The 16,998-nt window shown below is 32.3% G+C and overlaps 1 protein-coding gene across 1 annotated transcript in view; it reads right to left on the bottom strand.

Moving 5' to 3' along the window:
- Positions 1-207: 207 nt before the first annotated feature.
- LOC127724282 (uncharacterized) overlaps positions 208-16,998 on the bottom strand; it is a 65,420-nt gene continuing 48,629 nt past the window's right edge. The window contains exons 2-7 of the mRNA XM_052231206.1: positions 16,371-16,528; positions 14,848-15,017; positions 9,721-9,863; positions 5,519-5,581; positions 3,000-3,059; positions 208-1,316 (exon numbers count right to left, since the gene is read on the bottom strand). Of these exons, the coding sequence (XP_052087166.1) occupies positions 970-1,316; positions 3,000-3,059; positions 5,519-5,581; positions 9,721-9,863; positions 14,848-15,017; positions 16,371-16,528 (941 nt within the window). The 3' untranslated portion in view covers positions 208-969. The remainder of the gene's footprint in view (positions 1,317-2,999; positions 3,060-5,518; positions 5,582-9,720; positions 9,864-14,847; positions 15,018-16,370; positions 16,529-16,998) is intronic.

Genomic DNA, 16,998 nt, shown 5'->3' with positions numbered 1-16,998 from the left:
ATTTGTGAAAAACCATGCCAATTTATTTTACCCGTATAAGTGCAAAAGAAAATTGTAAATGAAAAACAAAATGTAATGAAACAAAGACTAAATTTTAATGTTTTGCGAGTTTAATAAACTATGAAAATAATAAATAATTTTAGTTTTAGATTCATGATTTTTTGTATTAGTTGCTTTAACTAGCTTTCAGTAGCTGCGAGTACTTTCAGATCTTTAGTTTGTTTCTTTTGTGTTTTTTGTTAGTTTTTTGTGCTTTGTATCGATCAGATGATTTAAGCCTTTTCAAATGATTTTTATAGTTGTGCTTATGTTGATCTGTTTCACCGATGTCCCAGCTTAACGGGAGGTTTAAGCGCCAGCAAACATGTTTAACCTCTCCATATTCTGTAGGTGCTTTCCCCAGTCAGGAGCCTGTACTTCAGTGTTTGTCGTTTGTTGCTGTATATCATATTTGTTTTTTCTTTATTGTTTCGTACATAAATCATGCCGTTCGTTGTCTCGTTCAAATTGTTTTACATTTGTAATGTCGATACTTTTTATAGCTTACTGTGCGGTATTGGTTTTGCTCCTTGATAAAGTCAGTACGGTGACTTATAGTTGTTAACTTCTATATAGCTACGTCATTTATTTCCTGGGGGAGAGTTGTCTGTTTGGCAATCTTACCACATGTTCTTATTTTTATATGAGATTAAAAACATGGATGTTTTTGCAAAAAAAATGTTTATTTCTGTCTTTATTAACTTATAATGATAAATAAATTATCGCTTGTCTTTCTGAAGTATTTAAAATCATCCCAGATTTTATTGATGTTTGTGTTGCTCAAATTTCAGTGCGTGTTGTTTTACCACCTGTTTTTTTTTTTTTCGTCTTTTTATAATTTTGTCATGGTGTAGTCAGTCATACGATTTTTTTTATTGTTCCCTTTGATGTCTTCTTATTTCGTTAACAGTTATTCTGTATAAGGTGATTCTAATTTGAATAAATACCTCCTTGTAACCCAACGACAATGGGAGGACCAGATCCTGGTTTCGAAGCATAATCTGTAAAAGCTTGGCACTTATATTCCCCAATATTATCTGGCATGATGTTATAAATTATTAATGAAGGAGAAGCTACTGTAGATCCACCATACTTCGCCACATTTGTATTGATAACAATTTGTACTCCGTATGAATTACCAATTATATTTTGAAATAACCATTCAACCTTTGTAACAGGGTCGTTGTTTGCAGCATGTTGACACTTGAGTGTAACATTGCTTCCGATCTCTTCAGTATAGGTAGTTTTAGTTGAAGTAACAGTTGGAGGTTTGAAGTCTGCAGAATAGCGTATGTAGTGATTAATTTTGATTATTAATTGATGCTTTTATAATAAATTATGTTATTACTAAAATGTATAACAAGTTACACTTATATGCGTATTTTAAATCACGCAAAGAAAAGAAAGGTCGACCTTGAAAAGTGCAAAAATTTAGATTGCCAATTTGAGAACAGGACATTTTGAATAAATCTAGAAATTTTGATTTGAAACATTTCACCTATGTATCCCTCAAACAGTTGTTACATTGGTTCTTCATACAGAGAGTGCAACAATCTTGATTCACCAGTGATCGGATTTGGAACAAAACACATAGAGTAAAAAAACTAATGGCCTGCTTTGAAGAATTGACAAAACTATCGGCATTTTCATTCAAATTTGTTCTATTTGTTTGCAACCTTAGCAAGGGAAAAAAAGGATACGAGAAAAAATGGAAGGGTGTCGTATTTGTACGTAATAGCAAAAAATAATGACGATTTTAAACCAATAATGATATGTCCTTATCAAAGTGGGGTCAAACACCCTCTTCCCTCTTGAATCCATCACTGCTTAGTGTTTTATTTTGTAAAATTAGTAAGGAGGAGGTATGATAAGGCCACTTGTATTTGTCTCTGGATTTCGAAAATAAAAAGGTATCATAAATCTACCAAATATTCAGATGTTCATAAGACATATGTCTGTCAGATATCAATATTCATATAATTGAATTTATCGTCTAACATATTTGCATTAAGGTTTCACATTTCGTTAATTTAGTGCAAAACTTTATAAACTGACTAAAAAGTCTAATTTTGAGATATTGTCATTGGCAATATTAAATTATGAGCAACAGCTTTACCCAAAAAGATATTTTGCTACAAATGTACTTTATACAGATGTTAATGTGTGTAAAATATCTTTTAGTAAGATTGTTGCTCAAATTTATTCTTTTTAGGTAAACTATGTCAATTTCAACATGTTTATGACATCACAAGTGACATTTCTACCCTTTAGTGTCCATGTTATATTAACATGATCATTTATCAATAAAATTCTATATAACACTACACAAACAGTTAAAAAACTAAACAACATGAAACCATCGAAGGAAACGGGGTAAACATAGGCTAACGATTTGACCTATAATAAAACAAATACTGACAGAGACAACTCTTGATTTATTTAGACAGGACTATGGTGTAACATACCACCGTTTTAAATTTCAAAAATAAATAATCTAAAAATTCGAGGAATGATTAATTGGAAAACCGCACTGTTTTATTGATTACCTACAAAAACTGAACACAACATTTTTAAAAGGGCGTTACATGAACGGTTACATACAAATGTAATCAGTTCGATATACAGATCATAATGATTCTTTTTACTTTTAAAAATGCTGCTATATATTGAGGGTTCATTATTATTCATGGAATACCAATTTTCGTTGGTTTCGTGGCCACAGGTGAACCATAAATTGGAATGTTAAACGAATTACAAAATTTCTAAAGGCTTGTATGCAGACATTGGTAAAACCAAAATCAAATATCCACCAAAATACTAGTTTTTCTCAAATCTCGAAAATTGGTACCCACGAAAATAAATGAATCCACAGTTGTATAACAAGAGTTACTGATGGCTTAAAAAGTAAATTTTCATAAAATCAAACGAAATGTTATATAAATATTTCATAACGTTCATACCTGGACATTTATTCATATGGTTGGAATGGTCGAAATCATCTTCATTACATCTATACTCATCTGGAAAAAAAAAATTACAGAGAACATTTAAACGACCTTCCCAAGTTTCTCATAATGTATTCACTATTTGTTTCTGTCAATGGAGTCGAAAAGATTAATTGTTTACATAAGATCTATTTATCAATAATTACCATTTAGTGTGACGTTTAAAATGTTAAGGGACGACGTCGTACTTTTTTTATATCAAACAAATGAAAAGAAAGACTGATATGTAAACCCAAACCTGAACAAAAATCACAAAGGAGTAGGTCCAGTAAGACCTCTTTTTGGCCCCAAAATATAGCTGTTTTACAAAATTGTTAAAATGTAAACTTTAAGTTATTTATTGGTAAGAAGAATGCTTCTGCTATATAAATATGGGCTGTTTTTGACAATACAATGCACATATATCGGGTACTAGCATCCTTTAGTCAGGCTAAATTACTGTAATCTTCACAATTTTAGCATTTTAGTTAAATTTTAGACGGTTTCCGTCTAAAATGAAAGTGGCCGCATTTGTGTTCATTCTTAATATTGAAATGTAAGTTGTATTTGATGATAATACATAACATATATAAAGGTTGAGGATGAACACGGATGCGGCCACTTTCATTTTTGACAAAAACCATCTGAAAAGTGACATTTTTGGCATATTTGATATATTTTTCATATTTAAGCTTGAATTGGAGCTTTTTTAATGACTAAATCAGTTCAAATCTTTCACATAAACTAATAGAATCAACTGAAATAGACACTTTAGTGTTCAAAAAGTGTCTAAAATCCTTCGTCATATGAACCTGAAATTTGAGGCCAAAATCGGCCCTTACCGGACCTACTCCTTTGCATGAGGGAGATATATTCCTTCATGTAAAATGATTTACAGAATTTGATTACAGGTATTTTCAATCAAACAATATCCGTTAATTTTTTCATGTCAACACCTAAGTACTGGCTACTTGACTGGTGATACCATCGTGGACCAATAGTCCCAGAGCAATGGTAACATGCCAGTGGTAAAAATAACATAAACGGTGCAAATTTCACTGCAACAAATGCGCATTTCGACAATAAATGTCTCTTCAGTGATGCTTGAAACGAAAACTTTTTCTGAAGTACATGTATATGGTTGCTAAGTGCTGTTCCCAATTATGATTATTCTGAGAAGATTCCAAAAATTGAATTACATCCTTTCAAATCCAATATTTCCATGTGATACTCTGGGTCAATATGTTTCAAAAAATATATGGTTGCTAGGTACCTACTAGTATCCTAAATTTTTTTTATGTCTGAGAGTATTTTTTGCAAATTTACCAGAATTGGAATCACTTTCCTTTGAAATTCAAATTGTTCCATGTCAAGGTCTGGGTCATAACATTTCCTACATATATGGTTGCTAGGTCCTTTCCTGAATTAATATTGTTCTAGCCGACATCTAGGAAAGTTTGAGTTGCATCCTTTGAAATGTATTTGCCTTATATAAAACCTTGGGACATTACAATCCCAAAGATATAAAGCTGCTAGGTTAAGTTTATAAAACGATGTGGGTATGAGAGACATTCAGAAATTTAACATATTGAACAAGAGCTATTTTAGTGCACTAGTCAATTTGTCATGGTTCTAAGTAAAATGTAGAAACATTTTGTTCCAATTAATGCAGGAATAACTTACTATGGCTACATTGCATTATATTTGGAACACGCCTTCAAAATTTTACCGTCGGTTTCTATAGTAAACACTATTCTCATTAACATCTTAATCCTCCGAACCTGTAATCTAAACTAGACGTCACAGACATGAATTCGCAGATCACATAGTTTTGAAATTTTTCATTTCCTTAGAAATTCTGCAAGCAATTTCATGTGAAGAAGTTAGAAAGGTTGAGAAATTTATTTTAGCAATTAAACGAACGAATTACGATATGAATATTAGATTTGATGTTCTGTCACTGTGTTCTTCCAACTTGTGTAAGATTGTTTGGAGTGCAGTTTAATCAGTTCAATGTGATGACGCCTACCGGAATAAGGAAGTAGATTTAGCATCTTGTCAATTTGTGTGCTCGTTCGTTTATCATTAAAGTACATGCACAAATATTCCACAATTGAAAGCCGTATAGGAGTGTATTTTTCTGGAAAAATCTTGTATAGTAACGAAGGTTCATATAGACAGTATGTTTTATATGACATACATAATACGTCAAGTCTCAGAACACTACAAGTGAAGGATTAGAAATTTTGGCAGTGGCTACGATCAAACCAGGGTTCGACATTAACGGTAGTCCGATTGTCCAGAACGAGGGAAAGTCATTATCGGGTCATGTAAAATTCTAATCAGAAAAAGAAGAATTTTTTTTTTGAAAAAAGCATGATCTTATCTCCATAATTTCTTTTTTTATGGATAAAACAAAACATTGGTTCCTGACAAAATCGACAAATTGATTGAAAATATAATTGTTGTGTGTTCTAATAATGTGTCGTTCTAACCTTTTACCGTAATGGAAATCCTAACTTTATGAACGCTTCTCATTCCAGAAGGTTTTTCAGCATCTTAAAAGAGAAAAAGTTAACAAATTAATATACATATATATAAAGATGAAAAAATGTAATTACGGATCCGTAGGAGAAGGGTTTGTTTGCTGTACGAAGAATATTAAGGTTCTGCGACAATATAAGATTCAAATGTAATTCGTTTAGAACTATATTTTTTATTAGACGTTGAAAAATATTTTGAAGGGTTGGATTCCACGTTCTACCAGTCAGTAACTCAGAAAGCCACCATTTTGATTTCCGATTTTTTTGGTATGTAATATCTGTACAAATAAACAAAAAAAGTCACATTTTGTGCCTCAAAATCTTCCTTTGATAAATATTTAAACCATTCAGAAACGTACGAAAAATATAAACACGTGTAGTGTTTATGTTTGGCATTGGGAGTATACCTATGACGTCACATTGTTTAGATGCCAAAGACGATGTAACAGTTTCGCGGACTTTTTCATTAAAGCATTTTTAAGCCAAAATGTTTACGGAAATGGAATTTATTTTAATATGTGGCATTAAAATGGAGAAAACGGTATTGTATTTTAAGCTTGGCCTTCGTAAAATTCGAGTTTATTGTCGCAAATATCTGTTTATCTAACTCCGCTACGTGTCGCTAGGTAAACTCAATTTGCGACAGTAAAATCTACGTTATACGAAGGCCAAGCTTAACTTACAATACAGTTATCTCATAATTTTACGACCAGAATATATATGATACCCTTAAGATATGAATGGTCACACAACCATCATGCTATTTCTTAATATGGTTTGGAAAAAGTTAACACCTCTCACAATGATGTAATCCAATAGTTTTATGATGAAACAGTTTGATTGACATGTTTATTACTGGACGAAACCACGTAAAGAGCCTTTGTAGAAGACCTTCTACATATTACGCCTGCAAAGTTTGATTAAGAATAGTATGTTTCAGACAAGATGAAAATGTTCAGAGTGTACGGATGGACAGCGGACGCTAAATATATTTCTATTTCACTTAATCGGTAAAGTGTGTATGCCATTACGCTTTACTATCTTGTACAATTAACTACAAAACGATTATTTGTATGTTTGTTTGTATGTTTTAAGTTAATTGTGGTGTACATATATGATATAAGTTAACACACTTTTGACTGCTAAATCAAAATTTTGATTACATAAACCAATTATATCTATTTGGGTTCGTTACACACTTTTGTTAATATGACGGAACATTAAACAACTGTCATAAAAGTGGGAGGTTTAGCTAGTTATAAAAACAGGTTTAACCCACCATTTTCTTTGGAAAATGCCTATACCATGTCAGGAATATGATTGGTGTTTTCTCTTTGTGTTGTTTGTTGATATAGTCGAACACTTTGTTTTGTCATATTTCTTGGACTTCCCCTTTTTATATTTACCTATTGTTGTTTTTTCAGTTTCATAAATGGGAAAAATATAGAGAATTGATGGTTTACCTATGTTGAATGTTAACCCACTTGCTGCTATTTTTGTTGTAGAAGACTAAAATTCAAAAGAGGTAGAGTCAATCCCCTATATTTATCACAAGGTCAAAATCAGACAGTTGTTGAAACCTAAAGTAATTCGAAATTTTGTCTATTTGATAAAATTAAAAAATATTAACAATATTTCATATTTTTAAAGAATCAAAATGTTAGTCAGTGCAACATATTGCTATTGAGGACAGTATTGGAAACTTTACATGATTTATTCAAATTTATACTGAAGGACATCATTAAAATGATTTTAAATATTTGTACCTGAAAGACAATAAATCGAAATACGTCACATAGAATTAAAGGATCTTATAAAAATGTTCTCCTTATACATGTTATACATTTACACATTCGGAATTACTAGAAAATTTGCTATGAATTGCAATTTTGAGCCATCTTTAGGCATGTAACCGAAAATGTAAATCATATCGTTATATGTTTAACCAAATGTGGAATATTTGTAGAGTAAAAGATATAAAAATCTATGGGGTATAGTCTCTACTTTTTTTCTAAAATGTTACTACACAGAAATTGACAATGGGAAAAATAACCTCTTAAGTTAAGACTAGACTATCACTGTCAATTGTATATGTGCAATTCAAGATATGAAGCAGACTCAATTGTGTCTGTGGTGTTCTATATTTCAAGTTCAATGAAATCGATGACATCAACACAGTCACCAAACTTGAACCATATAAAGTAGATACAATGGATAAGCGTTGGTTCGTTAAAAAGGTTCCACGAAGCCGGAGGATGAGTGGTATTGTTTAACGATCCAATGCCTATCCATTGTGTCTATTATTCAAACTATTGTTGAGACGTCTCTTCAAAAGTACAGTTCTTTCATTAAGAAGGCCGTTTTGTCAGTGAGTTCAAATAACCACCTAATTATCTTGATTGTTACACGATACGCAACTAATAATTAGAAGTATACAGGTAGTAGATTTAAACATCATATAACATTTAAAAACAAAATCGCATGTACTTTCAGTATACTGTACTGAAATCTCCATTGAAATAAATATGAATCTGAATATTATCCGTAATTCACAAAATAGGGCATATTCGAACTAATGACCAAGTATATATAATATGCATGTTACCAAAATTTCTAATAATACACCTAATTCTAGGCACATCACGTTGTACTTTCATAGTGAATATGCATTGTCAATACATGTACTTAAACAGATGAAATCACCCAATATTCATAAAAGGATGGACAAATTGAATGTTATCATTTTCTTTTGACATACGTAAAAAAGTCAATGATAAATAAAAAATTAACGTGAAATCATTCATCTAAAATTTTTTTTTTTTTATCTTTATCAAACATCATATAATACAAGTAAAACAATACCAGTGCATAAAATCAATTGCCCATGATTGTTTTCACTATATCATTGTATATACTATACTTTGTATTCACAATGTATTTACTACAGTTGATTTACATTTTATCTACTAAATAATAAGTATCTTAAGTCATTACAATTCAAAGACTAGAACACAACTCATTCATCTAAACCTCGCGGCTACCAACTTACTGCCTGTTAATTCTTTAAAAAGTTTGAGAGAATATGCACTTGACAAGGGATGTATTAATACATTTTCTCCAATATACAGACTGGTCAGTATAATTTGTGATGTAGCGCTTTTCCGTCTTTTTAATCCAGTAAGATCGGAACATTTACATGACGCAAAGTGGAAATTCCTTCTAGTTCAGTTTTCAAATAACGGAATTGATGCAATCAACATCAGCAACGTTCTACATCAGAGGAGGTAACATCTAAAATTCCACTTTATTTTAAATATCAGTCTGTTCCTATATCTATCTATAATTCTGCTCTTTGGGCGGGATGTACAAATACCGAGCCCCGCAAAAAGTATACAAATGTGTTGAAAGCAATAAAAGATAACTTTACAGAATAAAAATAATATATATATAGCAGTTGAAAGAATTTTTCATTCATGCGTGTCTCTTTTTCATTACCTTGTTTATAAAATAGAATTGAGAATGGAAACGGGAAATGAGTCAAAGAGACAACAACCCGCCCAAAGAGCAGAAAGCAGCCAAAAGGTAACCAATCTGTCTTCTTCTGAGAGAGATAATATTGCACCTGTAGTCGGGCTTAAGCTGACCCTTAAACAATAATGTATACTAGTTCAGCGAAATAGACGACACACTAAAATCCGAAACATATAAATGAACCAAAGTTAAAATAAACACACAATACTAACAAAGGCTAGAGGTTCCTCCTGAGACAGGCGCAAAAATGGTTAAACGTGTTTTGTGAAATCTCAACCCTCCCCACCTACCTCTAGTCAACGTGGAATAAACAAACACACAGCAATACGCAACCTGCATTTGATGAGTGATTGATAACATGTGGTTAATAACATACTTAACTATGGATATCAAAGTGATACATAGTTTCATAATCTGAAGGACTTTGGGAAATGTCATCATTTGTACCCAAAAAATGAAAACAACGTCATGTTATTGGCTTAAGTTCCATTTCTAACCAATCGCAACGAGTTGGTGTACACTTTTGAAAGTATTACCTAGAATGCACTGTACGTGTGTACGAACAATGACATTACACACAATATTTTAGCTTCTAATTCGACGAGTTGCTGAATTTACTTTACCTCCAGGATTATCATATGTATCGCCGTTATCTCTCTCTGAGTAGTAGAATTTTGGAGTGGATGATGATTCACTATTATAGTACATTGCAGCATATATTTTAACGCCCTCTTCATTTGTCCACATGAATTCGTAATTACCTTTGCTGAAAAAAAAAATACTATAGTATAATCATGTGTATTGAAAAATAAATATTCTAGTAGTGCACTAATCATTATCCTGTATCTTAAAAAAAAACCATTCACAAGTCTTAATTAATGCCTAGGCAAATACAGAAAAACATCCAAACAGAATTCAAAAATATTTTAGTGATTCTTTCTCGCCGGATCATCGCAGTTTTAGTAATACAAGGTTTTGTTAACAAGCAAAAGACAAGGTACATTTAAATAGTAGTGAACACAATTCAAGTTATCACGGTAACGTAAACACCGACATGAATAGTTCTAGCCAATACATACCGCTGGCCAGTAAGCCAAATATGAACTATCCACAAAACGTTTTCGTCTTTTCCACAACAATCTATGACCTCTTTACACCTCCTGAGAGAAGTATGCAAGAAAAATATCGATTGTGAAATGAAAGTGACAAAACTATAGATCAATTTGAGGAGCGCTTAGAAACAATGGACAAATAGTTCAGATCGGTTGATTCTGAAGTAGATGCCTGTAAACTAACTACAACTTCATACGCTTGAACAAAGCCCCAAGTTCCTATCGGATGTGCACAAAGAATACCAAGCACTGAAACGGCGCTTAGATACTCTAACAAGTGGTATTAAATCCGCTAACAGCTTAAACAATAAGGAACTAGACATTGAAACGCAAAGTTTAGAATATGATATGTTGTTTTTCTCAATCGACAAACAGACAAATGTTGAAGAGAAAGCGGGAACTAAAGTAACCGATAGAGCGGAGGCTGATCATGCGATAGTGGGTCACAACGAGAAATCGAAAATTGTATAGAAAACATTTTGAAATTTTTGGAAAAGGAAATGAAGATGCGAAAAACTTGAAAATGGAAAAAGGCGTATCGTCTAGGAAGACGTATCGATGGGATGGAAAAACCGACGTCAATGATGGAGAAATTTAGCAGCTTGTCAGATAGTAGTGAAAATGCATCGAATCGCCAAAAGGACATGCCATTTAGTTTCAGGCCTCACTGCCCTCGTGAATTGTCGAAAGAAGGAGAAACCCTGTCCCTATAATTTTTAAAGAGTGGAAAAAGCGGACAACGTCATATATTGTGGGTGACAAATTTTACGTTGACGGAGAAGTGCGTGGGTGGGACGGGTAGGGGCGGGGCCTAGGATGTAGCAGAGTGTGATTATAATTCGACTGATTCAGGGAAAGAGGCGAAAGATACTAAAGGGAGTTTCAAGTCGAAAATAAACTGACAACGCGATGGCTAAAAACGAACAAAACCAACAGACAAACAATAGTACACAAAACACAACACATAACACTATAGACTATATAAACCGCATCAAAAACTGGGCGGAGGCGGGGGTTATCTCAGGTTCTCCGGAAGGGTAAGCAGATCCTTCTCCACATGTGGCACCCGTTGTGTTGCTCATGTAAGAACAAACCCGGTTATAAGTCTAATTCGGTAGGAAAGATTTTTATGTGTTCATGGGATATTTCTAAAGGTTTAGTTCGGAAATTGTCTGATCCAGATTTTCTACAAATAGTGCTTACATATGATGTGTTGTACTTTCATAATCGTTTTTGTGAAGTGCCTAGATCAATTTGATGTAAAGGGATATAGTTAAAACATTGTCTAGAGCTAAGTGTAATGGCGGGGGTGTAGTGATATTCTTTAAAAAATGGTCGAGTTATTATAATGAAATCAGAAAATGTGAAGCAGATTGAATGATTTGATTTGAATTTAATAAATGTATAATCATGCCTAATAGCTTAAATTTATATGCATGTACACCTGATAAAAATGTGTACATAGAAAGTAAAATGTACACGTTTTTGATAAGTACAGATCAAACATTTCTCAAACTTTCACCATACTAGGTCACCGTACGTCCTCCAATAATGAGCAAAACCCATACCGCAAAGTCAGCTATAAAAGGCCCAGAAATGTCAAATATAAAACAATTCAAACAAAAATACGAACGGCCTGATTTATGTACAAAACAATGAACAAAAAACAAATATGATACGCAGCAACAAACGGCAACTACTGAATTACAGGCTTTTGACTAGGGGCAGGCACATACAGAATATGACAGGGTTAAACATGTTTGCGGGCGCACAACCCTCCCATAACGTGGGACAGTGATGTAATAGCACAACATAAGAACAAACTATAAAAATCAGTTGAAAAGGGATTAATTCATCAGATCGATACAAAGCCGAAAAACAAGTAGCAACCGCTTAGACTGGACGTGGCAGTGTATTTTTACATCCTCACAACAAAAGAGTACAAATCTGAGAGTACTCGCAATTACTGACAGCTAGTTCAAAGCAACAACTAATAAGCAAATCATGAATCATGAATCTAAGAATATTTTGAAGGTCATATTTTGGATAGAAAATTAAGAGATAACATACAGTTTGTTGATTATATGAGTGGCTCTCACTTATATAATCAACAAACTGTATATTTCCGAGCTAGAAATTACAGAACGTGTGAAAGACATATCTGTTTAATTATTAACTTCTGGTCGCAATATATGTAGTGCCAAAAAGCAAGTATTAAAGATAGACAAACCATGGATGACAGAGATCTGTAACAATCTACGTAGACAACATAAAGCGTTAAGACTTTTTAATGAAAACCGTATAAATGACAATCAAATGAACAGAAATCCCCAAAAATAGAGATGAGACTCAAAAAACAGTACAAAAACCAACAAAGACATATGTTGAATCGGTTTCGTAGGAATTACCCGAAAAAAAAACAATTCCGGAAATTTAGACGAAATCAGAATAATATTGTGATTTCTGTAACACTGGAATAATTTCAACTCAATGTTCAATATTTAGTGTCGGGAAATACGCATATCGAAAAGGAAAATCGAAAAGAGACAATACAAAATGTGTTCGAAAAATTAGATACCCGGTTCACTGAGAATGAAACTTAGTTATGGAATATGAAAACTGAAACGAGATATAACTCCCGGGTTTGATAACATACTGAATGAATATTTTAGTATTGGTAAAACTGTAATGACATAGTCATTAACTGTTTACAAAACTTTGAATTTTTCGAACTTCGACGGATTTTCTACCCAAGGAATAGATTACCTTAGCTGTATTTGGCAAAACCTTTCGGAATTTTCGGTCCTTCAACTTCGTACTTTATTTGGTCTTTTTAATTTTTTTGAGCGTCAATGATGAGTCTATTATAGACGAAACTCGCGGCTTGCGTACACAATTTTAATCCTGGTATCTATTAAGAGTTTATTATTACAAATTATGTGTAAACTATTCAATACATTTCAAATACTGAAAATTTGCCGCAGATGTCGGTAAAAAGCATTATGGTACCTAATATCTAACTTTTCTCAGAATTTTTCGATTGCAATGTTGGCCTTTTGCAAGGGGAATGTGCATATCCTCTTTTGTATTCTTTATATGTTAATGACATGGAGATGGAAAATTGTAAACCATATAAGCTTCAAATGTTAAATTAATATCTTCTGATGTACTAGTATACAGTTGATACGGTTTTATTCAGTGAAAATGTACAAGCAAATGATATATTGTGTTAATACTTACTTAAATGAATACAATTTGTATATTCAATTTGCCAAAACAAAAATAACAATTTTCAGATTTATGGGTAAGCCTAAACCGGACGAAAATGGTTTTTAAATGGTAATACTAATGATGTTTGTAATGAGTTTATGTATTTAGGAAACTTTTTTTTATTACAATGGTAATCAAAAGCGATTGTCAGACCAAGGAAAAAGGCAGTATGTAGTGTTTTAATAAAATACAGGTTGATTATAAAACCATAAAACATTATTGACTTTATTTGAAACCTATTTTGCAAGCATTTTGAGGTACTGCTGTGAAATTTGGAGGTATCACAAGCCACCTGATATTGAAAGGGTTCACATGTATTTCTTTTAACGTATACTAAAAGTAAAAAGAGTACTGTAAATAACATGGTATATTGTAAATTAGATAGAATACTTATGTGTATAGAAAGAGAGTATAGAATGGTAAAATATAAGATAAAATTATTATGAACTAACAATTGTAAAAGGGCAGATAATGCTGATTTTTTTCTGAGACAATTGAAGGAGAGAATGGTTGATAACTTTATATGCACAGCTAATGCTTTCTTTTAAGTCTCAAATAAATGTCAATTATATAAATATATTATTCATGTTATTTGCATACATACTTCACAATTCAATTTTCATAGTATTTGTGTACATAATTTAAATATAGAAATTGTAAATAAGATGTTATGATATTGACAGAAAAGATAGATTATCTACTTATTTTTAAAAATAGATCCGTTGAAGACGAATTTCATTTTTTCAATATAAAATAAGGACATGTGGTAATTATGATTGCCAATGAAAAAACTATCCACCAGAGTCAAAATGAATAATCAACTATAGGTCACTGTATATGGACAAAACCCGACAGTAAACTTTATAAGGCACAGACATGACAAAATGTGAAACTATGCAAACCAAAACAAAACAACAGCCTGATTTATGACAAACAATTAACGAAAACAAAAAAATTATAGACAGCAAGCTACAACAACCACTTGATTACAGGCTCCCGACTGGAGACAGGGACATATTGATAATTTATGATCCTTTACGCATGAGAATGATATTAACTTACAAAAAATGGATTCTGAATTCATACCACCAAATTTATGTAAACCATTAGCGTGTATTGTTTGTACTTGTATAATATCTAAGTTTGTTAGTTGTTTTGAGAACATTATTTTTTATTAGCTGTCCAAAAAACAGAAACAAACTAGCCAAACTGGATCAAAAAGCACCATTTATTAACCGGACATATACCTACTCTTTCAATAGGTAATAAAAAAAGATGATGCTTATTTCATTGTCAGCTAACCAAGCAAACAAACCCTACTTAATAGTTTATTTCTCAAATTTCTCAAATAGATTAGCTGGTACGTACTTTACACGGTATTGGTCTGTTGATAGAGGCACCCTTCGTTTATCGTGCAATTTTGGTGAGATTGCACTGTCAGGCTTTCGACTAAGGATGCTTTCTAAATTCTTTGAGTTGATACTCCTGTACGTCAATGTTAACTGCTTATTGTCATTTTGGAAAATCCTTACTGTAAGCTAGAATGGTGAAAAGAGCAAGTACATAGTTGTGGTAAGGGAAGTCACAAACATAACAATCGTAAAATATTGATTTTAAGGAATATGTTATGCTAATTTAACTTAATTTAAATCATTCAATGTAAATATCAGCGACCAAATTTCATAAAATCATGACCTTCAACTTCAATCATCAACTGCTTCGAAGGTATTTTTTAGAAAGTTGAGCGTATCGGACACTCCAGATTCGCTTTGACTTTGTTTTCCATCCGTTCGGACGAGTTCGAACTATTTTATTTCGGCTTTGTGTCCTTGCAAAGCTCAAAATGTTTACATCTTGGACCGCTTAAATCTGGCTCTGAACGACCCCGAAAAAAGTGCCTTGAACACATTAAAGAACCAAGGACGATAATAGACTTGTTGGGTATAATTTCCTACAAATCAGATCTCAAGCAATTATGATATAATTTCTCTGCTTTGAACACATTAAATAACCGAGGACGATAATAGACTTGTTGGGTATAATTTCCTACAAGTCAGATCTCAAGCAATTATGATGCAATTCCTATGCTTTGAGCACATTAAAGAACCAAGCACGATGATATACTTGTTGGGTATAATTTCCTACAAGTTAGATCTCAAGCTATTATGATCATATAATTTCTCTTAAGTTCAATCAAATAAGACATATAACAACAATAATTTTGTGTTTCTAATGTCAAGAGTAAAAAATGAAATTTTATGTAATTTCTTTATTAATTCTTCATCAATTTTGTATTTTAGTCTATTTTGTTTCATCAAATTGTAAAGGTGAAAAATACTTCACAGAAAAGGAGAAGGTATTATCAGAACTTTCATGTGGCCTCTATTATTTATAGAATAGTATGTTTTCCTATCCTTTCAAAATTATGTTTGTTTTACAGCTGATAAATGAATATGGTGACATAATCTGGGCATTTAAGTTTCGAAAGGTGATTTGTGATGTCACTATATATGTTTTTAGAAACATATTAAAAATTACATATTTGACCTAAAAATGCCATTTTATACACAGTTGTGAGCGTACCACAATTCGGAAATTTTTAATTACGTTACCGCATATCTATGGCCTTCATCAGGAAAATGATGGGTAGTTGACCATGTAAATACCTGAAAATTAATATTAATATTTTGCCTCATTAAATCAGCTCAAGGCAGGGTAATAAAACTGGTTACAGGGGTGGATGCAGCCATTTTTAAAAGGGGGTTTTCAACCATATGTCCCCATTCAAAAGCATTAATCGTCAGAAAAGGGGGGTCCAACCCCAAGAACCCATCCCCTTGATCCGCCAGTGGGTTAGTTTGGTTAGACATATCCTTATATCAACAACATACCGCTTCTATACAATCTAGGGCAACATAGTCAATATAGTCGTTCCGGTATGCATGTTCGTTATCAAACTTTCCACAGTACACATTTGAAATATTCCATAACTCTAACACTCTAATCCCCTTGTCTTTGCGAACGTACAGTATGTTTACGTCTTTTGATACTAAAACAAATAGATAGGTATTGATGATATGTGACTATGTTGTATTAAAGTAAGAAGTAAATGAAATGGAGAGACACCACTAAATAGACAGATCATACAATTTCTAAATAAATTTAAATTTTATACCAATGGTTGAATCGGATTAATAAAAAGCAAATATAATTAATAAAACAAATATAACATGAAAATTATGAAATAGAAAGAGGTCACTAAATAGACAGAGTATAATATTTCTGAATAAATCTAAAATCTATATATAAAACTAAGTAGATGTGGTATAATTGCCAATGAGACAACTCTCCACAAGAGACCAAATGACACAGAAATAAACAACTATAGGCCACCGTACGGCATTCAACAATATGCAAAACCCATACCGCATAGTCAGCTATAAAAGGCACCGAAATGACAAATGTATAACAATTCAAACGAGAAAACTAACGGCCTAATTTATGTACAAAATAATGAAC

The sequence above is a fragment of the Mytilus californianus genome, unplaced genomic scaffold (genome assembly GCF_021869535.1).
Source record: "Mytilus californianus isolate M0D057914Y unplaced genomic scaffold, xbMytCali1.0.p SCAF_14, whole genome shotgun sequence".
NCBI classification, from domain to species: domain Eukaryota; kingdom Metazoa; phylum Mollusca; class Bivalvia; order Mytilida; family Mytilidae; genus Mytilus; species Mytilus californianus.
The sequence above is the reverse complement of the archived record's forward strand: the minus strand, read 5'-3'. Positions and strand labels throughout refer to the sequence as shown.